General features: G+C 42.0%; 1 protein-coding gene across 3 annotated transcripts in view; it reads left to right on the top strand.

Moving 5' to 3' along the window:
- The window catches only part of HRH2 (histamine receptor H2), a 249,941-nt gene extending 230,245 nt beyond the window's left edge, over window positions 1–19,696 (top strand). For 2 of the 3 annotated variants that reach the window (XM_073620544.1, XM_073620545.1), the window contains exon 3: window positions 18,784–19,696. In XM_073620544.1, the coding sequence (XP_073476645.1) occupies window positions 18,784–18,982 (199 nt within the window). In that variant the 3' untranslated portion in view covers window positions 18,983–19,696. The remainder of the gene's footprint in view (window positions 1–18,783) is intronic. The other variant, XR_012242878.1, reaches the window with a different exon arrangement.
- The last annotated feature ends 3,182 nt before the right edge of the window (window positions 19,697–22,878 follow it).

The raw sequence follows: 22,878 nt of genomic DNA, 5'->3' as shown, positions 1-22,878 counted from the left end.
ATTAATTTAGAGCCAATGCGAAAAAAAAAGAGGGAAAAATAAGTTCACTGACATTTTAAAAGTTCAGTTGCTACCAGATGTTTTTAGGAGCCCAGCAGACTGTATTCTGAAGAGGAACTCCCCCCATTGGTGTTTTTCCCTAAAGCTGAACTCCAGGCAAGCAGTTTAATACACAGTAGTGATAAAATGAATCAGCTATCAAACTAATGAAAATTATAAAATAAAATACTGAAAATATTAAAATTATATACAAAAGTTGCTCGCTATAACACTCTTCAGTGATTCACCCACCGCATATGAAAATGTAATATATATAGTGAAGTGCAACTTAACTCTATCAAAAAGTGCATTCAGCATAAATGGGCAAAAGTGCAATTTAGTGCAGCACATTATACACCGATCAAACAGTTCATTTAAACATAAAGTGCAGAGCAGTCCACTGTAGAAGGCCTATTTAGGAAGCCCAATGACAAGGGCGCAATGCATATAAGGAGCAGCCGAACCGGTGACCTCATGCTGTTCTCTCGCCCGGGAGATGAGCCGATGTCTGACTATTAGACTGAAACGTTTTTTGATTATCTATGTTAGTAAGGGTATGTGTTTGCTTGTGAGCATAAACATTATTTAGCAGAAGTACACTATGTTTGTGCCTTTGTATCTTCCATAAACCTGCTGTAGATATGTTAGCTGTTGTGGTGGAGTTGGAGGAAACAGCCATCCAGAGTGCAGGAAGAAGGATTGAGGGGCGGGTATTTGCATACTTGAGTCTGGATTATCATATCCCATATGCTGTTTTATTTTGCAACTAGGGTGAGCAGGTTTTTCACCTGGTGGAGGATGAACACCAAAGCATGAATTTATCTTGAAGACACTTGGGTGTATCTATCTATATCACACTGAACAGAAATATTGGACTTTGGGGATTGTTTTTTACTATTCTGGACTATTTTGCACTATGTGTTTTTAAATTAACTGTTTGACTGATTTATATTGTACTGCACTATATTGCACTTTTGCACATTTATGCTAAATGCACTTTTTAAAAGAGTTACATTGAGCTTTATTATATCTATTACTGTATATACTCGAGTATTAGCCAACCCAAATATAAGCCGAGACACTTAATTTTACCACAAAAAGCTGGGAAAATGTATTTACTCGAGTATAAGCCTAGGGTGGGAAATGCAGCAGCTACTGGTAAACAATGCCCATTTGCAGCCTCACTGTGCCCATATGCAGCCTCACTGCGCCCATTTGCAGCCTCACTGTGCCCATCTGCAGACTCACTGTGCCCATTTGCAGCCTCACTGTGCCCATCTGCAGCCTCACTGTGCCCATCTGCAGCCTCACTGTGCCCACCTGTACCTTTGATTACAAACAGTGGGTGTCTTCCACTGTGTCATGCAACTGCAGTCTTAGTTCGGCGGCCGTCCACTGTAACAAAGCCCCACCTCCTCCTCGTCCGCGATAGATGGAACACTGATTCAGTTTCCTAGGATTGTTTCAGTGTTCAGTGTTCCGTCTATCAGGGATGAGGAGGCGGGGCTTTGTTACAGTGGACAGCCGCCGAACAGTTAAGACTGCATGACACAGCGGGAGACCCTCACTCGAGTATAAGCCAAGGGGGGCTTTTTCAGCATAAAAAATGTGCTGAAAAAGTCGGCTTATACTTGAGTATATACGGTATATAGTTAAATACACAGATCAAACAGAGATTTGTATTTTTGTTCATTCATTCCTGAGATTTACGCAGCCCTGCCAGACAATAGAACTAACCCAGAGGCCCAACTTTTCTCTACTACAGTTTAAGTGTTCCTACAATCAAAAAAAGCAGTAAAGTAGAATATATATTTTTTGGAGGGGGGTCTCTTTTGCCCCAAAAAAGTTTTCCTTTTTGCTCTGTTCAATGCTTAGAACAGAGTTGGATGCCAAGAATGATGTATCTTGTGTGCCCATGTGCAAGAGTGGCATTGTCAATGGCCATAATGAGCAATGTATGTCCCATATGAAGCGCTTTGAAGAAGACAGCAGCAGAGGAATGGATTAATGACTCTGGTGAATCTGGACCTGTCATTGATAGATGAGAGTATAAAGGCATACCCCACTTTTAAGTACGCAATGGGGTTTAGTTACTAAAGCTGGAAAGTGCAAAATCAGGCTCACTTCTGCATAGAAACCAATGAGCTTCCAGGTTTTATTACCAAAGCTTTATTGAACAAACTGGGGTTAGAAGCTCATTGGTTTGTATGCAGAAGTGAGCCTGATTTTGAACTTTCCAGCTTTAGTAAATAAACCCCATTGTGTACTTAAAAGTGGGGTATGCCTGTACTAACAGGTAAAAGTCCCACTAGTATGCAAATTGTATATTATAGCAAGAGCCCACCTGTACCCAGAGAATTTTAGTTGTATAATAAGTTTGTGCATGTCCTTAGCCTGGGATTGAACAGTGAAGGAGTTGCAGCACACTGATGAGTTCATCGATATACTTTTAAAAATACACCTGTTTCAACAACAATCTTCTAAGATATATGTACATTTAATTTATTTTAGGTATCTTATTTTACTGTTAAAGCCTCTTTTGTGTAAATATCAAAACGCCTTGAGAAAGCTGCTGGGTGCCACCAACTTGGATGTAATGTCAGCAGCCCTAGCAGTCTCAGAGCTGCTGGTCAGATAACTCTCTACAGGGCTTTTTTTTCCTGGAATGTGCCAGAACTCCATTTTGCAACCTCCGGCACTGGCCCTGTGCACACAGATATCTACAGTCTCTTTTAAACTCAGGAGCAAGGCTTCTGTGTTTGAAAGTGACAGCACCTTTCTGCTGTCAGCTCCTGCAGACTCTCCCTGCTGCTGTACTCACTGTGGGACATAGAAAGAACAGCCTGTCGGGTACAGTGTGTTTATAGGTGGGCCGCAAAAGGGGGCAGATCATCTAGTGCTGCTGCCCGGTGCATGGACGATGACACCCAAGCTGGATTATCGTGTTGGCCAATGGGGGATTTGGAGCTGTAAATGAGTGAGGATAAGTCCTGTTGCTGCAGGTACAATGGAGGCAGGCCAGCTGCTGACAGTTTTTTTACAGAGGTAGCTAACCAGATGAGGGAAGTGGGGGGGGGGCAAAGGGGAGCTGCAGTCAGGTGTTGAAGTGGTAAGTTGATAGGGTGCAAAGAGGGGTTGCTGACAGGGTGCAGAGGTGAGCTGCTGAGCTGTGGACTGTGGGTGCAGAGGTGAGCTTCAGACATGGGATGTAGAGGTGAGCTTTAGACTTGGGGTGCAGAGATAAGCTTTGGGCAGGGGGTGTAGAGGTGAGCTTTGAACTGGGGGTGCATAAGAGAGCTTTGGATGAGAGGTTTAGTGGTGAGCTGTGCAAATGCAGAGAGAACTGTGGACCAAGGATGTAGGGGTGAGCTTCGGACTGGGGGTGCAGAGAATAGCTTTGGAAAGCATATGCAGAGAGAGCTGCGGATGGGGGTGTAGAGGTGAGCTGTGGATGAGGGGTGTAGAGGTGAGCTTCGAATGGGGGGTGTAGAGGTGAGCTTTGGACAGGAGGTTTAATGATGAGCTATGGATGGCAGGTGCAGAGTTGAGCTGAAAATGGGGTGTAGAGGTTAGTTTCAGACTGGATGATGAGATGAGCTTTAGACAAGGAGTTTAGTAATGAACTGTGGACAGGGGTTCAAAGGTGAGCTGTGGACAGTTGTGGACAGAGGTGCAGAGGTGAGTTATGGACAGGAAGTGCAGAGAGGAGCTGTGGGTGGGTAAGCAGGGGTGAGCTCTAAATGGTGGGGTGCAGAGGTGAGCTTTGGACAGGAGTTCAGAGGTGAACTTTGTGAGCTTTGGATGGGGGTGCAGAGGTGAGTTGTGGACAGTGAGGTGCAGAGGTAAACTGTGGACAGAAGGTGGATGGAGAGGGTGCAGATGTGAGCTTCCTGCACCTATTCTCTGACAAAAAAGTCCTTACTCTCTATATTATTTACCCTTCACTCCCCTTACTAGGTAAAAGGATATAAAGGGAGGTGAGGCGAGAGGCAGAGGAGCTGAGTCAGCATAGGCAGCAATTAAACACTCTCAGAGGGCTATGATGTTTAAGGAAGGAGAGGGCTGAGCTAGGTAATTGACTCTTCTTAAATAGTCAAATTTGCTGGCAAATTCAAAGGCAAATCACAAGTGAATAAAAATGTTTATGGAAAGGAAAAACACTGCAAGCGAGCATTCAAAATATTTGGTTTTCTGTATTTTATCTGCAACTTTATAAATTGGGGGCAGGGTTTTTTAATGATTTTTAAATGAACACCATGTCTGGAGTTCAGTTTTAATTTATTGTAGCCAGGTACAGGGCTATGGCAATATAGAGACCAAGACATTGCTCTGTTTTTAACTTGTCTGAGTTGTTATACAGAGCTGCAAAATTCTTCTCTGGCCAGCAGGGGGAGAACTAAGTAGATGCAAACCCATAGAATTCTATGTAAGACATCTGGAATAATAGGAGCTGTAGTTTGAGGTGGCAGACTTGTAATGACACAACTGATTTTCTAAACTACAAAAGGTCCAAACAGGCTGTGGGACACAGGAGGAGTCTAGAGGCCTTTATATTAGTTTACTCAGGAAATAGCTTGCTCTCTTGGTGCCACAGGAGTTGTGTTTAGACCTGTTGGTGGGAGCAGGAGATAGACCCAGCCCTAAAGAGCCCAAGGTTGAGAGTGACATCGCCAAAAAGCCAGTCACATCTACAGTCTCCTTCCTTTTGTTGAGTGAGCTGCAGCCACCCCTAGACCAGACCGAAGGGGGCCCTTTTGTCACTAAAAGTCAATTCCTACCTTTTCCCACTAAAAGTTTGTGAAAGGGCCTCTGGCCCCCTTTGTACTGTCAGCAGTACCAAAGATACTGAGAGTAGGATGACTAAGTACTCTTTCTACACCCCTCCACTCTCTATATTATTGCCTTCAATATCTCTGCCTCACCATTGCTGCCTATCAACCGCAGCCAAAGTGCATAATCACCACCTCTGACCTTAGAGACTGCCCCCCCCCCACCACCACCACCACCATCATTCATCTTACAAGTTGCTCTCATACTCCTACACTGTTTATGTTGTTTAAATTCTGACTATGTTTAACCAGTTGGTCAAGGCCTAGCAAGCCACCATTAGTTTATACAGGCAGTATATCCCTGTTATTGTTAGACTGTTTTTCTACTGCCTGTTACTGCATCCTTTGGTGGCACTGCCACTGTTCTTGCTGACTCAGCTGTCCTACACCTCTTATGCCTAGTTATTTTGTTAACCATTCAGTGTGCTGGACTGTGCTACCCCCTATAGCTATTTTGCTTGTATTTGCGGGGTTATCAACTCTCTGAGAGAATAATGGAGTTGTTTTACTAAAACTGGAGAGTGCTAAATCTGATGCCTAGAAACCAATCAGTATCCAGGTTTTATTGACAAAGATTAATTGAATAAGCTGAAGTTAAAAACTGATTGGCTACCATGCACAGCTGCATCAGATGTTGCACTCCCCAGTTTTAGTAAATCAACTCCAATACATTGAGTTCACCCCTATCAATTACTTGGTGTCTGGTTTTCTTAACGCTGGCATTGGGTAACAGAGGGGGCAGAGGATCATGTGGATGCCAAATCTAAGAACAGAGGGCACATCTTAACCATCAGCTTCTTTGGGGTTAGCACTATATTATATCATTATAAGTTTAGCTTAAAACGCCTCACGCATAGCCCCCTTGAGAGCCATAATAAGTTAATGTAAACTTTACTTCCTTACAATTACTAGACTTGTGACTTAAATAAACACTATTGTGTAATGTAGAGTGCACTTCCATAATTGATAGCTGCAATGTCACCTTCATTGTGTCGTACATTGAAAGAACTGATAAGAAGGTGCCAGACTCAGCTGTATCCTGGAGTCACTAAGAATGGTGCCATACCTTAACTGCTTATTTAGGTACTTTTTTCCATTGTCCTATTTATACAGGTTAGGGAGGGCTTATTTAAATTAGAGGTCATACAAAAAAAAAAACAGTTCTTGATTTTGTGTGTAAAAGACACCAACATGAAACTTGCTACAAACAGCCTGTTTTAAAGCCTTCTGTAAAAGCAAAAATGATCTGTCTTTGAAAAGCATGCAAATTACAGAGCTCTGGAAGTTAACTATTTAGTTCATTACAATCAGTGGAACTTCTCTAGAAATAGCACTCTGTCTGAAAGTCAGAAAAACAAAATAATATGGCTACCTCCATAGGAGGTCTAAAGGTGGGCCACATAAAAAAAACAAACATACATGCTCATCTATATGGCTGCAGCATCAATGTAATGCTGCATCTGTCCCCCACTATCTCTAATACTGTGAACTAAGTGATCACATGACCACTGATCTCCCAGTTCTCGGTCTGCTCCAAGCAATGAGCAGTGCCTGCTCTCTGCTCTGCCCCTCCAGCACTCACTGACACATTATTGTCGGAATCATTCTAGAGCCTGGAGCTGCTTTGTCGTGTCATCTGATAGTGGGCTTTAGCCCATTGTAGGCTAATTTTTGGACATAATAGAGCACAAGTAAGTGCACTCCTTTGATGTAGAAGAGAAGTATGGCCTAAAAAAGCTGTGGCCATACTTCTCTTTTAAAGTGGAACTAAACCTGTCTGTCCTTTATGGCCAAGGAAGCTGCTATATTAGCCTATGTTTGATCTGCAAATGTGTACAGTCAGGAAACTAGCCATTTGATGGTTCATTTGAGAGCAAAAGCAACTGTGATAATTTTTATTCATGGATTGAATGTAACTGTTTTAAAAAAACAATTGGTTTGGTTCCACTTTATGGGAATGGTATTTAGGCAGGCTCAGATTTCCCCTCTGTCCTGTGGGTGGCACTGTGGCATTATTACTGATGGAGTAGAGACTGGGGAATTGTTCCCCTAGGGCAGTGGAGGCAAACCTTCGCACCCCAGATGTTTTGGAACTACATTTTCCATGATGCTCATGCACTCTGCAGTGTAGTTGAGCATCATGGGACATGTAGTTCCAAAACATCTGGAGTGCCAAGGTTCGTCATCACTGCCCTAGGGACTCTGTCACTCTCTCAGAGAACCTAGCTGTCCAAGTGGATGCTGCAGTCTCTCGAGAACTTTGTTGGCCATCTTTGTGTGGAACCTGTACCATTATGAAGCATCTGGAGTGAGTGACTGGGGAAAGTGATTAGAGCAGAAAAAGGTTCCTGACGAGTAGGGTCAGAATAGGGAGTATACCTGCAGAGTGGAAACATCCTAGTATTCATAATAGCCATGTGGGGCTCTCCTTAGCAGCTTCATAGTGCTGTCAAGTACACCGCACACTGCCACCCCTCCAGCAGACGCTACCCTACAGTACTACAGGCATCAAGGCTGATAATATTCTGAAATCATCAATTGTTGCATTGTCTCATATCAATACCTACAAGAACTGTCATCATTCATTACTGCTAACATTTAAACAGTATATACAGTATCTCACAAAAGTGAGTACACCCCTCCCATTTTTGTAAATATTTTATTATATCTTCTCATGTGACAACACTGAAGAAATGAAACTTTGCTACAATGTAAAGTTTACAGCTTGTATAACAGTGTACATTTGCTTTCCCCTCAAAAAACCTCAACACACAACCATTAATGTCTAAACCGCTGGCAACAAAGTTGAGTACACCCCTATATGAAAATGTTCAAATTGGGCCCAAAGTGTCAATATTTGTGTGGCCACCATTATTTTCCAGCACTGCCTTAACCCCTCTTGGGCATTGAGTTCACCAGAGCTTCACAGGTTGCCACTGGAGTCCTCTTCCACTCCTCCATGATGACATCACGGAGCTGGTGGATGTTAGAGACCTTGCGCTCCTCCACCTTCCATTTGAGGATGCCCCACAGATGCTCAATAGGATTTAGGTCCAGAGACATACTTGGCCCGTCCATCACCTTTACCTTCAGCTTCTTTAGCAAGGTAGTGGTTGTCTTGGAGGTGTGTTTGGGGTCATTATCATGTTGGAATACTGCCCTATGGCTTAGTCTCCGAAGGGAGGGAATCATGCTCTGATTCAGTATGTCACAGTACATGTTGGCATTCATGGTTTCCTCAATGAACTGTAGCTCCCCAGTGCCGGCAGCACTCATGCAACCCCAGACCATGACACTCCCACTACCATGCTTGACTGTAAGCAAGATACACTTGTCTTTGTACTCCTCACCTGGTTGCTGCCACACATGCTTCACACCATCTGAACCAAATAAGTTTATCTTGGTCTCATCAGACCACAGGACATGGTTCCAGTAATTCACGTCTTTAGTCTGCTTGTCTTCAGCAAACTGTTCATGAGTTTTCTTGTGCATCATCTTTAGAAGAGGCTTCCTTCTAGGACCACAGCCATGCAGACCAATTTGATGCATTTTGCTGCGTATGGCCCGAGCACTGACAGGCTGACCCCCCTTCAACCTCTGCAGCAAAGCTGGCAGCACTCATACATCTATTTCCCAAAGACAACCTCTGGATATGACGCTGAGCACATGCACTCAACTTCTTTGGTCGACCACGGCGAGGCCTGTTCTGAGTGGAACCTATCCTGTTAAACCGCTGTATGGTCTTGGCCACTGTGCTGCAGCTCAGTTTCAGGGTCTTCAGGCAATTTTCTTATAGCCTAGGCCATCTTTATGTAGAGCAACAATTCTTTTTTTCAGATCCTCAGAGAGTTTTTTTGCCATGAGGTGCCATGTTAAGCTTCCAGTGAAGATAACACCAAATATAACACACCTGCTCCCCATTCACACGTGAGACCTTGTAACACTAACGAGTCACAAGACACTGGGAGGGAAAATGGCTAATTGGGCCCAATTTGGACATTTTTACTTAGGGGTGTACTCTCTTTTGTTGCCAGTGGTTTAGACATTAATGGCTGTGTATTGAGTTATTTTGAAGGGACAGCAAATGTACACTGCTATACAAGCTGTACACTCACTACTTTACATTGCAGCAAAGTGTTATTTTTTCAGTGTTGTCACATGAAAAGATATAATAAAAATGTTTACAAAAATGTGATGGGTGTACTCACTTTTGTGAGATACTGTAATATAGCAGATAAATACTACAACTACAATACTACTATCAAAGTGCACTTGGAATTGCACTGAAAGTGCACTTGGAAGTGCAGTCGCTGTAGATCTGAGAGGTACATGCAAGGAAAATAAAAAACAGCATTTTGTGCTTGCACCTGATTACCTACCCCTCAGATTTACAGCAACTGCACTTCCAAGTGCACTTTCAGTGCAATTTCAAGTGCACTTTGCACTTGTAGTTTGCACTTGTAGTGTAAAGTGGATTTGCCTTTTCGAAAATAACCCCCAATGGGGTTATTTCTGAAGTGACTTTGACAATCCATTGCAGTGATTTTAACATAAATATATCCCAGCTATTAAGAGTAAAATCAAAAGCTATTTTCGCTTTGTATAAGTCTCTCTCTATGAGCTTGCCACATCTTACCACTGGGATTTTTGCCCATTCCTCCTTGCACAACTGCTCCAGCTCCTTCAAGTTGGATGGTTTGCGTTTGTAAACAGCAATCTTTAAGTCTGACCACATTTTTTTTAATTGGATTGAGGTCTGGGCTTTGACTAGGCCATTCCAACATATTTACATGTTTCCCTTTAAACCACTCAAGTGTTGCTTTAGCAGTGTGTTTGGGGTCATTGTCCTGCTGGAAGGAGAACCTCCGTCCTAGCCTCAAATCACACACAGAGTGGTACAGGTTTTGCTCAAGAATATCCCTGTATTTAGCACCATCCATCTTTCCCTCAACTCTGACCAGTTTGCCAGTTCTGACTGCAGAAAAACATCCCCACAGCATGATGCTGCCACCACCATGTTTGACTGTGGGGATGGTGTTCTTTGGATGATGTGATGTGTTGGCTTTGCGTCAGACATAGAGTTTTCTGTGATGGCCAAAAAGTTTAATTTTAATCTCATCAGACCAGAGCACCTTAATCCATACATTTTGGGAGTCTCCCACATGCCTTTTTGCAAACTCAAAACGTGCCATTTTGCTTTTTGCTGAAAGTAATGGCTTTCTTCTGGCCACTCTGCCATAAAGCCCAACTCTATGGAGAGTACGGCTTATTGTCGTCCTATGTACAGATACTCCAGTCTCTGCTGTGGAACTCTGCAACTCAGCACAGAGAGCTCCAGGGTTACCTTAAGTCTCTGTGCTGCCTCTCTGATTAATGTCCTCCTTGCCCGGTCCGTGAGTTTTGGTGTGCGGCTGTCTCTTGGCAGATTTGCTGTTGTGCCATGTTCTTTCCATTTGGTTATAATAGATTTGATGGTGTTCCTAGGGATCATCAAAGATTTGGATATTTTTTTATAACCTATCCCTGACTTGTACTTCTCAACAAAATTGTCCCTTTCTTGTTTGGAGAGTTCCTTGGTCTTCATGGCAGTGTTTGGTTAGTGGTGCCTCTTGATTAGGTGTCGCAGCCTCTGGGGCCTTTCAAAAAGATGTGTATATGTAATGACAGATCATGTGACACTTACATTGCACACATGTGGACATCATTTCACTAATTATGTGACTTCTGAAGGTAATTGGTTGCACCAGAGCTTTTTATGGGCTTCATAACAAAGCGGGTGAATACATACGCACATGCCAATTATCAGTTTTTTATTTCTAAAAAATTGTTTTATATCTATATATATGTTTCTAATTTTACTTCTCCAACTTAGACTATTGTGTTCTGATCCATCACATATAATTCAGATTAAAAAAAACATTGAACTAAAGGCTGTAATGCAACAAAACAGGTAAAAAGCCAAGGGGGGTGAATACATTTGCAAGGCACTGTACTATCTAACAGTTGCATATAGATGATATAAGGGAAAATAGAACCAACACAATATTCTCTGCAATGTTATGATCAGCATGGCCAGGAGCAGTGGCTGTGGGTAGCCTGAATGTTTCTGAAGTATCAAAGCAGCTCAGTCCTGCTGCAGCATTGCATGTAATAACTACTTGCACAATGCTCAAAGATCAGATCAACTGAATGAAAGGAATGTCTCTAAAATAAAGCTCCTACCATGTAAAAACTCCCAGCATAAATATAGCTTTTCAAGAAAAACCAATGCTGCATGTTTAGTTAGCTCAGTTATATAATACATATTGCTGCTGTATCTTTGTGGAGGATGACAACATTAACAGCCTGTAAGCAACTAAAATAGTCTTCACATATCACAGTCCATTTCAACAGGACACAGAGGGTTCTGACAGCTTTCCTAAAATATATGGCCTTTCATTTAAAAAAAAAGAACTGCACCATAATGTTATTTTTTTATGCATTACACTCTGTAGCTAAAGGTAATGTTAAAGAGGTTTTCTAATGTTAAAGTGTTACTAAACCCACAACAGTAAAATCAGTCCGTAGATGCAGTAAAGCATGCTTGTAATACTCGCTGTGGAAGCTAAGGGGTTAATCATCTGCATTGTGTATAAAGCCTATGTGATCCTCTCTCTATGATACTCCTCTTTAACTGACTCCAACCCATCTCCTGATAGAACAGAGTATTGGGGGACAGGCTGCACATGCTCATCTGGGGTCTATTGCTAGAGAGTTTTTTTTCTTGGGAGAGTGGATGTGATCAGCAATGGGCCAATCAGCACTGTCCAGACAGAGGATCAGGGGGAAAATGAAAACTCCTCCTACAAGCTTTAACCAGACACTGATAGAAGTCACAAGACTGCTCTAACTGCTGATGAGAAAAGGTATTTTGCAATTTATATTTACTAAAACAATTGCATTTACATGTTCTGTGTACTGTGGGAGACCAGATATAGTGAATGCAGGGTCTTGGGTTTAATAACACTTTAAGCTGGCAATACAGTAGTACATTTTGAAACAAACATTTCTATGAGGATTCATAGGAAAATTCTCATTAAAACATTCAATAACATGCTGTTTGCAAGTACTTAAAAAACCATTTACTTTTAACATTCAATTTTGGAGTGAATGGACTTTCCGGAATTAAAATCACATTAGAAATTCTGAAATGGCCATCCTACTCCTTTTAATTTCCATGTCATTGTGGTAAAAAACAAACATCGATTTGACCCCATAAATGATTAGAAAATCAAACAATAGTTAAAATGAAGATTTGTTTATAGCCAGCTAAAGGCAAAAAGTGGAGACTGTACAATCATTACCCCCTTACACTGTTGACTAGTGGGGTCTTCCTGAGAAGTCCTGAGAACCAACTGCTCTAACAACAGCCCTGCCAAGCAGCTCCAAGGTCAAAACGGGTAATGGTGTAATGACAAACAGAAATCATATTACTTTGTTATGATTATTTTAAGTAGACAAACTTCAAAGAAATGTGCTTTTTTTCAGAGAAAGTACACTTATCCAGCCTGCACAATGCCTCTGAGCAAGTGTATCTAAATGTTTTTTCACTTAGCTGTATCAGTGAAAGGACTTGGGCTATTGTGAAACTGATGTACACATATTATAAATGTCCACAATTGTTAAACCTTGCCTAGAGACTTCAAGCAAGGGCTAACAGAGAGCAGCAAACCAGTGGTACAAGGCAAACATTGGATTGTTACATAAACTCTCAGCTAGCTTCCACAGGTTAACAGAAAGGTCTTTGAGTACTAATTCCTCCTCTAACAATTGGTCTGTCTAGGGCAACCTTTTTTTAACTAGGGTTCTGTGTAATCGTTGATTTCCTCTAGCGGTTTCTAGGGGTTCCTTGACCAGTAAGCAGATTAATATCTCGCTTGATGGTGTATACACAGTTCCAGCACTAAACTCACTTGACAGAGCCAGTGGTGTAAGACCAAGGTTCATCTAAGTAGTAGGGCACCTCTTAAACTTGTTTTAAGGGTATCTCCTGAAGGGTCTTGTATGGATTTTGGGGGGACCCTTATGCCATTTAAAAAAAATTGGAGCAGGGTTCCTTTTAATATCCATACCAGACCTGAAGGAATTGTGGGGGACCCCCATGCATTTTTTTTATTTTGGTGCGGGGTTCCCCTTAATATCCATGTCAGGCTCAAAGAGAGGGAGGGAAACCATGCCGTTTCCATTTTTTTCAATGATTTTTATCTGTATTGCCGGGATTCAACAATTCATTACAGTCGCAAGCAGTTTTAAATTACTTTTTTTTCCTTTAGAAATTTAATTTTGCTGTGGTACTGTTCTAAACACGGGAAAAATTCGCTACTTTACAGGAATACTGAGGACACCCCCTAGGCACGATATTTAAAGGAATATTTCATTTTTATTGCTTCACTTTAAGCATTATTAAAATCACTGCTCCCGAAAAATGGTCGTTTTAAAACTTTTTTTTGTATTGATACATGTCCCCTGGGGAAGGACCCAGGTCCCCAAACACTTTTTATGGCAATAGCTTTCATATAAGCCTTTAAAATGAGCACTTTTGATTTTTCATGTTCATGTCCCATAGACTTTAACAATGTTCGCTTGTTCGTGTAAATTTTTTGCTTGTTCACATGTTCTGGTGCGAACCAAACCGGGGGGGTGTTCGGCTCATCCCTAGCCAAAAGGTTACCTGAAAATTGTTTCCTACCTCATAGAGATGTACAATTAAATTTTGCCATCAGCCTTGCATGCCCCTGCTTTCCATTTCTAAAGCTGATGCTGGCAGACTTGGGCAGCACAAGGATGTAATTTCCTTCCTTTCAAAGGAAAAAAAGTCATTTAAAACTACTCGCGGCTATTAATGAATTGCCGGTCTGACAATACACATAAAAGTTCATTGATAAAAACGGCATGGGAATTACCCACAGGGGAACCCTGAACCAAAATTTAAAAAAAAAATGACATGGGGTCCCCCTAAATTCCATACCAGGCCCTTCAGGTCTGGTATGGATATTAAGGGGAACCCTGCACCAAAATTTAAAAAAAAAATGGAATGGGGTCCCCCTCAAAATCCATACCAGACCCTTATCCGAGCACGCAACCTGGCAGGCCACAGGAAAAGAGGGGGGGACAAGAGAGCAACCCCCCCAAACCGTACCAGGCCACATGCCCTCAACATTGGGAGGGTGCTTTGGGGTAGCCCCCCAAAACACCTTGTCCCCATGTTGATGGGGACAAGGGCCTCATCCCCACAACCCTTGGCCGGTAGTTGTGGGGGTCTGCGGGTGGGGGGCTTATCAGAACCTGGAAGCCTCCTTTAACAAGGGGACCCCCAGATCCCGGCCCTCCTCCCTGTGTGAAATGGTAAGGGGGTACAAAAGTACCCCTAACATTTCACAAAAAAACTGTCAAAAATGTTAAAAATGACAAGAGACAGTTTTTGACAATTCCTTTATTTAAATGCTTCTTCTTTCTTCTATCTTCTTTCTTCTTTCTTCTATCTTCCTTCTGTTTCTTCCTCCATATTCTTCTTCTTCTGGTTCTTCTGGTTCTTCTTCCGGTGTTCTCGTCCGGCATCTTCCTCCGCGGCGTCAGCGTCTTCTTCCCTTCTTCTCCTCGGGCTGCTCCGCATCCATGATGGCATGGAGGGAGGCTCCCGCTGTGTGATGCTTCTCTCTTCATCTTTTTCTCTTCATCTTCTTGTCTTCATCTTCTTTTCAGGCCGCTCCACATCCATGATGGCATGGAGGGAGGCTCCCGCTGTGTGATGCTTCTCCTCTTCTGACGGTTCTTAAATAACGGGGACGGAGCCACCCGGTGACCCTGCCCCCCTCTGACGCACGGGGACTTGACGAGGACTTCCCTGTGGCATCCCTCGTGGCGTCAGAAGGGGCTGGGTTACATAACGGGTGACCCCGCCCCCTCTGATGTCACGGGGAATGCCACAGGGAAGTCCCGTCAAGTCCCCGTGCATCAGAGGGGATGCGGAGCAGCCCGAAAAGAAGATGAAGACAAGAAGATGAAGAGAAGAAGATGAAGAGAAAAAGATGAAGAGAAAAAGATGAAGAGAGAAGCATCACACAGCGGGAGCCTCCCTCCATGCCATCATGGATGTGGAGCGGCCCGAGGAGAAGAAGGGAAGAAGACACCGACGCCTCAGAGGAAGATGCCGGACGAGAACACCAGAGGAAGAACCAGAAGAACCAGAAAACCCAGAAGAAGAAGAAGATGGAGGAAGAAACCGAAGGAAGATAGAAGAAAGAAGAAAGATGATAGAAGAAAGAAGAAGCATTTAAATAAAGGAATTGTCAAAAACTGTCTCTTGTCATTTTTAACATTTTTGACAGTTTTTTTAGTTTTTTTGTGAAATGGTAGGGGTACCCCCCTTACCATTTCACACAGGGGGGAGGGCCGGGATCTGGGGTCCCCTTGTTAAAGGAGGCTTCCAGATTCCGATAAGCCCCCCGCCCGCAGACCCCCACAACCACCGGCCAAGGGTTGTGGGGATTAGGCCCTTGTCCTCATCAACATGGGGACAAGGTGTTTTGGGGGGCTACCCCAAAGCACCCTCCCAATGTTGAGGGCATGTGGCCTGGTACGGTTCAAGAGGGGGGCCGCTCTCTCGTCCCCCCTCTTTTCCTGCGGCCTGCCAGGTTGCATGCTCGGGTAAGGGTCTGGTATGGATTTTTAGGGGGACCCCACGCCATTTTTTTTTAAATTTTGGCACAGGGTTCCCCTTAAAATCCATACCAGACCTGAAGGGTCTGGTATGGAATTTAGGGGGACTCCCCACGTCATTTTTTTTTTTAAATTTTGGTTCGGGGTTCCCCTGTGGGGAATTCCCATGCCGTTTTTATCAATTAACTTTTATGTGTATTGTCAGACCGGCAATTAATTAATAGCCGCGAGTAGTTTTAAATGACTTTTTTTCCTTTGAAATGTCATTTTGCTGTCAGACTGTTCTAAAAATGGGAAACATGCTCCCCTTTACAGGCATACTATAGACACCCCCCAGGTACAAAATTTAAAGGGATATTACACTTTTATTGTTTCACTTTAAGCATTATTAAAATCACTGCTCCCGAAAAAACGGACGTTTTTAAAACTTTTTTTTGCATTGATCCATGTCCCCTGGGGCAGGACCCAGGTCCCCAAACACTTTTTATGACAATAACTTGCATATAAGCCTTTAAAATTAGCACTTTTGATTATTCATGTTCGTGTCCCATAGACTTTAACGGTGTTCGCGTGTTCGAACAAATTTTTTGCCTGTTCGCAAGTTCTGGTGCGAACCGAACAGGGGGGTGTTCGGCTCATCCCTAATTACAACACATGGCATCACTTCCGATTTTTTTTTCTGTTGTTCGAGAATTTTCGTGACTTTAGTAACCTATTCAATTTCTACTTACGACTATTAAGCAAAAAAAGTTGGACAATCCATCGTCCGATTTTCGGATCATGTGTACGGGCCATAAGGCAAGGACTGGCCATTGTATTCATCAAAGGTACCTTTTTAATGTTACAATGCAAATTTGTTAAAATGAGCATCAATCAGTATCTGAGCATATCATGCTGCATATTATGTTAACCCCTTAATACCCAAAGGTAAAACAAATCTTAATACCTGAATGTAATTTTGCAACTTTGGCATGTGTTAGTAAAACTTTATATATCGTCACAATTCCTTAATGTATCTAGGTGAATCATACATTTCTATTTGTAGGATAAATTTGGGCCAGAAATGTCATTTCCGCTTGTATGATTGGCTTTGATTTCTTACTCGTCTACACTAACATACAAGCAAAAGTTTAGCCATCCTCTGCAAAAAGAATTTCTCTAAGGGTTAATTACTTCTAAAGGGATACAGACACTACAACTTTCTTTGTTAGAACAGTGAAATTGATTATAATGGGTGCAGACCCTTCTATTCAGGATGTCTTGCAACGTCATAGTAGAACGAAAAAAAATTTCAGAACAGAAAAAGGTAGAAATCTGCTAGTTAGTGGTGTCTTTCTAATGGCGCGTACACACGGTCGGACTTTTCGACAACAAAGGTCCGACGGTCTTTCCGACGGACTTTCGACGGAGTTACGACGGACTTTCAACGACTTTCTAACGACCGGACTTGCCTACACAAGATCACACCAAAGTCCGACGGATTTGTACGTGATGACGTACGATCGGACTAAAATAAGGAAGTTGATAGCCAGTAGCCAATAGCTGCCCTAGTGTCGTTTTTTGTCCGGCTAGCATACAGACAAGTGGATTTTTCGACTGGACTCGAGTCCATCTGGAAAGATTTGAAGCATGTTCCAAATCTAAAGTCCGTCAGATTTTTGACCGAAAATGTCCGCTGCAGGTCTAATGAAGCCCACACACAGTCGAATTGTCCGCTCGTGTGTACGCGGCATTACGCTTAGGTATTTGTGTTGGAGTGATTTTCATTTATGTAAATAAAATTTAAATCCCTGCACAAAATTTGCTTTATTTCTTGCAATCTGAAGCTGATAAAGAAAGAATGTGTTATCCTGCACTACCTTTAATTGGTGTCTATATTATAGGTCAAACTTCTAGAGGGTGGCTGCAGACAACCCAATTGTGTTCCCACAATGTGAATGACTAAAAAACAAAAATAAATGTTGCTGCGCCTATCACCTTATGCATGCAAAATAATACGTGCAAATAATATCAAACCATAACATTCCTTTTCATTAATAATAACCATTAATCAATCTTCTAAATCTCTTAATGTTAGCATAAAAATTTGTAGAAATTTACAAACGAGAAAGAAGAAAGAAAAAAAAAAAGAAAAAAAAAAACTCAATTAGCAACATGAAAATTTACAGTAAGATCCATAGGTGCCCTAAATATACTTAGTATTATGTCCATGAATATTAACATAGGTTTCCATGAAAAATATTAAAATGTAATTCCCAGTGTGCATTCAAAATGAAACATTAAAGATCTATTTAAATATAAAAAAGACAAAGAGAAAAAGTAAAAGAGAAGAAAAAAGAAAAATTCCATGGGCCTGTCGACAAAATTCCCTTTGGTATGTGAAAAAAGAAAAGGGTTTCAAGGTTAAGTGGAGTAATTCTAAGATAATAAGGTTGCAAAGTCAAAGTTTTCCATGAAAGATATCCAGGGGAGCCATGTGTCTTGGAAATGAGAATATCGGTCGTTTAATTGTGCCGACAGTTCTTCCATTCTCAGGAGTTTGTTTAATTCAGTTATCCATTCTGATAACGAAGGAGTGTGCTGGGATTTCCAATATCTCGAAAATTATCGCCCTAATAGCCACTAAAAAGAAACAACCCCAGTTTTGCATGCCCCAGCATAGGGGAAAGTATAATTTGACCTGGTATGAGAGGTCAAATAGTGAGGTGAGCGCATTATTTGAATGGTGGTGGGAGTTACTGAACCCTTAGCACAATATTGCTGAAAACCTTTTTGGTCAACTATGAACTGTACCACGTGTTTAGATTAATTTGAAGGACATTATGAAGTCACAAATGATTTATTGTTGTCACTGTGTGTTTATTGTATTTCACAATATAACACTGGATGTTTAAATTGAGTATATACTGTATAAGTGTATACCTTAGGAGATATTGAAAAGATTGATTTACTGTTATTAATAATGAAAAGGAATGTTATGGTTTGATATTATTTGCACGTATTATTTTGCACGTATAAGGGGATATGCGCAGCAACATTTATTTTTGTTTTTTTAATCTGAAGCGGATGTAATATAAGAAACAAAGACATTTATTTGTGTACTATGTTGCTATTATTTTTTTTATTAGCCTCACTTTAAGTCGTAGTATTGAAAGTGCATCCTCTTCATTTAGCATTCCATTAGCTCAGTATTTATTTTTCACATTTTTCTTGACAGGAATCGTCCCAGATGGTGCAGTGGATGTTTGGATTACATGACCTACAGAGCAAGGCTGTGGCTTTTTAAATACCTCCCAAAACAAAGCGTATGGACCTCAATGTTGAATGTTGCTGTGGTTGAAGCTCCAAGTGATGCACATGTACAGCATACTCTGTCAACACTGCCATTGCAGCTTCAGGACACTGCCATTAAGTAAAAGACTTGCAGGAATAAAAAATAAATGGTCTCTTGATGAGCCTACAGAGACCAGGACCAAATTCACAGACTACGACAACAGATGACTTCATGTATAAGCTGTACGTGCCAATGACATACTTCTAAAGCAAACCGCAATTAGGCTCTGGGTTGTTGGAAAGATACTCTACAAAGATATTAACTAACTAAAAGATTTTTTTGTTCTAAGGAATACTTATCAGCACTGTGAATGGAATTCATCAACTGTCATATATAAAACAAATGTCTTTGTAGTGGATAATCACAAAACCAGCAGCAACTGTCAATGACTTGAATGTCATATACCACGAGTGTGGGTCCAAAAACACTTGTCAGATCTTTGAATGCTGGCCAATATTTCCATCTTCTATAAAGCTTAGACATGTTTAACTGTGTCATTGCTGGTTACCATTGATCAATTCACCTCCGCATTTATTAATTTTCTAAGATCTTGCAGATTGTTCACCAAAACAGTATTTTCAAAACAACATGTAACCTCTCATTGGAAATGTGATCAGTGTGTCAGCACATAGTATAACAGTATTTCACATGAGAGATGTGTGAGTGTACTAGCTTTTGAAACAAATGTGTATGAGACATTATTTTTGAAGTCATAGGCAGGACTATATTTATTTTTGTAAATGAGGTCTTGCTTGATGCCTTAAAAGTAATTAAAAAGCTCACATGTGGCTTTAAAGTAGAGTCTCACTCTGTTCATATATTTAAAGTTATTACACTTTAACTTTGTTTATTATTGTACATTTTGGAGGATATTATATCTTATGTGGCAAGATAATACTCTAGAGCTGAGCTGTCCCTCCTATCGAGTGCAACAATTAGGCCCCGTTCACACATGCTGGTTTTTTGTCCGTTTTTCATCCATTCGTTAATGGATGAAAAACCGACATCAATGCATCTCTATGAAAAAACTAATGAATGATCATTCATGTACATCAGTTTACATCCGTATCCGTCGCCATCCGTTTTTTTAAACTGATCAAAGCTCTATTTTTCTTCCGTTAAAAAACTGATTGGACAAAAAATGGATGTAAACTGACAAATGGCCAGTTTTTCATCAGTTTTTCCACTGGTAGTGGATGTAAAAAAAACTGATGAATAACTGAAAACTGATGAAAAACTGATGAGCACTGATGAAAAACTTATGAGCACTGATGAAAAACTGATGAGCACTAATAAAAAACTGATGAACGCTGATGAAAAACTGATAAATAATTCATCTGTTTTGATGTAACTGAACTGATGAAATGAACTGTCAACACAGGAGTTTAAGGCCCCTTTCACACTATTGGACCGTTCAGGTCCGCCTGTCAGTTTTGACGGCGGACCTGAACGGGCGCTCCATGTTAGTCTATGGAGCGACGGATGTCAGCGGAGACATGTCCGCTGACATCTGACCCGGTCCGATCCGCAAAAAGCAGACGGATGGCCCTACGTCCAGATCCATCGCTGGCGGATTGGATCGGGTGAGATCTGATGAAAACGGACATGCTGTCCGTTTTCATCCGATCCCTCCATAGGTAGCATCGGTGCCTGACAAGCCCCTCCCCGCTCAGTGAGCAGAGATGGACCTGTCATCCGCCGGCTCAGCGGAGATCAACGGAGAGATCTCCCGCTGAGCCGGCGGACCAAGGCGGGCTCCGTGGAAGCGGAGTCCGCCTCATGTGAATGAGGGCTAAAGTGCTTGTTAACCCAAAAAAATGTGTCATTTGGACCACCGTATGACCTCAAATACCTGACTGATCCTGCCTAGCTATGCCCTCCCCTCTGCAAACAGACCACGATAATCATGGCTGCTGAGCCCTGACATTGTGGTCCTTTTGCATGATTCTGTCAGCCGCAGCCCTTCTCTCTGTCTCCTGTGTCCTTCTCTCCCCTCCCCTCTCTGCCTGTCTCTGTTCTACCAGGGTCTGCCCCCCCATGCTCCTGCTTCTCTCATTTCAGCTATTACATGCTCCCATCCTCTCTGCACCATTATAATAATTGTCCCTGTGCCTGTGTTCTGTAATAAAACTTCACAATTGTACCTGTATGAGCTCCGCTCCTGCTGCTCAGCTCCTGCTGCTCAGCTGATTGTCGGCGGCTCGGTGCTCTCTCTCTCCTCTCTCCCCCTCCTCCCCGGCTGACATCAGCGGGAGGGCTCTCGGCGCTCAGCTGATTTCTCTCCTCCCTTGTCTCTATGACTTACAGCTGCAGTGGGCGGGGGCGAGCCCTCCTGCTGTCATCAGCCGGGGAGGAGGGGGAGAAAGGAGAGAGAGCGCAGAGTCACTGACAATCAGCTGAGCGATGGGAGCGGAGCTTATACGGGTACAATGGTGTAGTTTTTACAGAACACAGGCACAGGGACAATTATTATAATGCTGCAGAGAGGATGGCAGCATTTAATAAAAGTGGGTTAACAACCACTTTAGCTCCTAGCTTGAATGACCTTTAGAACAGGACAGGTACTTTAGGAGCAGGGTTCAGATTCCTGAACACTTCTCTGCACCTTAATAGTGGCTCAAGTATTGGAGGCTTTAGTATGCAGCTCACCTCCCTCTTTTATGATCACCTGTTTTTAGATATTAAACAAAATCTCTTCTTCCATTATAAACTATAGCTTTAGAATGAAACATTTCTGGCAGATAGGCTTTCAATTCAGCGAAAACTCCATACCTCTCATCTGCACTAAAAGCTCATTTTCTCCTTTCTAAAAACAATTCTCCCCAAAATATATTAAGTCTTACATGAGCAGCTTATTATAAATTCTTAGCATGCCAGGTTGAATTATCTCCCATGCACATGTGCAGGAGTTAAAAATTTCCAGGTGGCCAATCAAAATATTTCAAGTTGTTAAACCCTATGTAAGACTCGACGAAGATGGAAGGGCCAGTAGAGCCGCACGATTCTGGCTAAAATGTGAATCACAATTTTTTTTGCTTAGAATAAGGATCACAATTCTCTCACGATTCTCGCGGCCCAACATCATTTATCACATTATACAAAAAAATTGGGCTAACTTTACTATTTAGTTATTTTTTATTTCATTGAAGTGTATTTTTATCCAAAATATTTTGTTTGAAAAACAGCAGGGCAGATACAAGTGTGACATACAATATTGCAACAATCACCATTTTATTTCCTAGGGTCTCTGCTAAAAAAAATATATATCATGTTTTGGGGTTCCATGTAATTTTCTAGCAAAAACTACTGATTTTAACTTTGTAAGAAACAAGTGTCAGAAAAAAGGTTTAGTCTTTAAAGTGTTTGTTAACCCAAAAAAAAATAAAAATAAAAATCCTGTTCCCTTAAAGCATGTTATACATGTTATACAGCACAGTGCTTGTACTGTGTCATTTGCCCCCCTGTAACACCTGAAATACCTGGCTGATCTTGCCAGTTTCTCTGCGCTGACTCCTATATATCAGGGCTGCTGAGCTCTGACCCCGGAGTCAGCGTACGTGTCTCCTTCATCCACAGCGCTGCTCTCCTGTGTCTCCCTCTGTCCTCTCCTCCTCCCCTCTCTGAGTGTCAGCTCCCCTCCTACTCTAAAAAACTTTTTTTTTCTAGAGTTCCCTCTGATATATCACAGTAAGCGCCGCAGTGCATGTCATGTTTAAAAATATGCGATATAATAGCTTACTTCAGATCGCCGTTCAGGGCTCATGTGACTGTCCACCGGTCTCCTCCTCTCCTCTTCTCATCTTGGCTGATGTCAGCGGGGGCTTCCCGGTACCTCCCTTTGAAGCTATCACATTGAGAGAGGAGACCAGCGGGCAGTCAGCTGAGTGCCGAATGGCGCTCTGAAGTAGGCTATTCTACAGCATATTTTTATAAATGACATCAACTTACTGTTCTTTATCAGAGGGAACTGTAGAAAAA

The sequence above is a fragment of the Aquarana catesbeiana genome, linkage group LG03, assembly GCF_042186555.1.
Source record: "Aquarana catesbeiana isolate 2022-GZ linkage group LG03, ASM4218655v1, whole genome shotgun sequence".
In the NCBI taxonomy this organism is placed as follows: Eukaryota; Metazoa; Chordata; class Amphibia; order Anura; family Ranidae; genus Aquarana; species Aquarana catesbeiana.
This window is presented reverse-complemented; position numbering and strand designations above follow the sequence as displayed.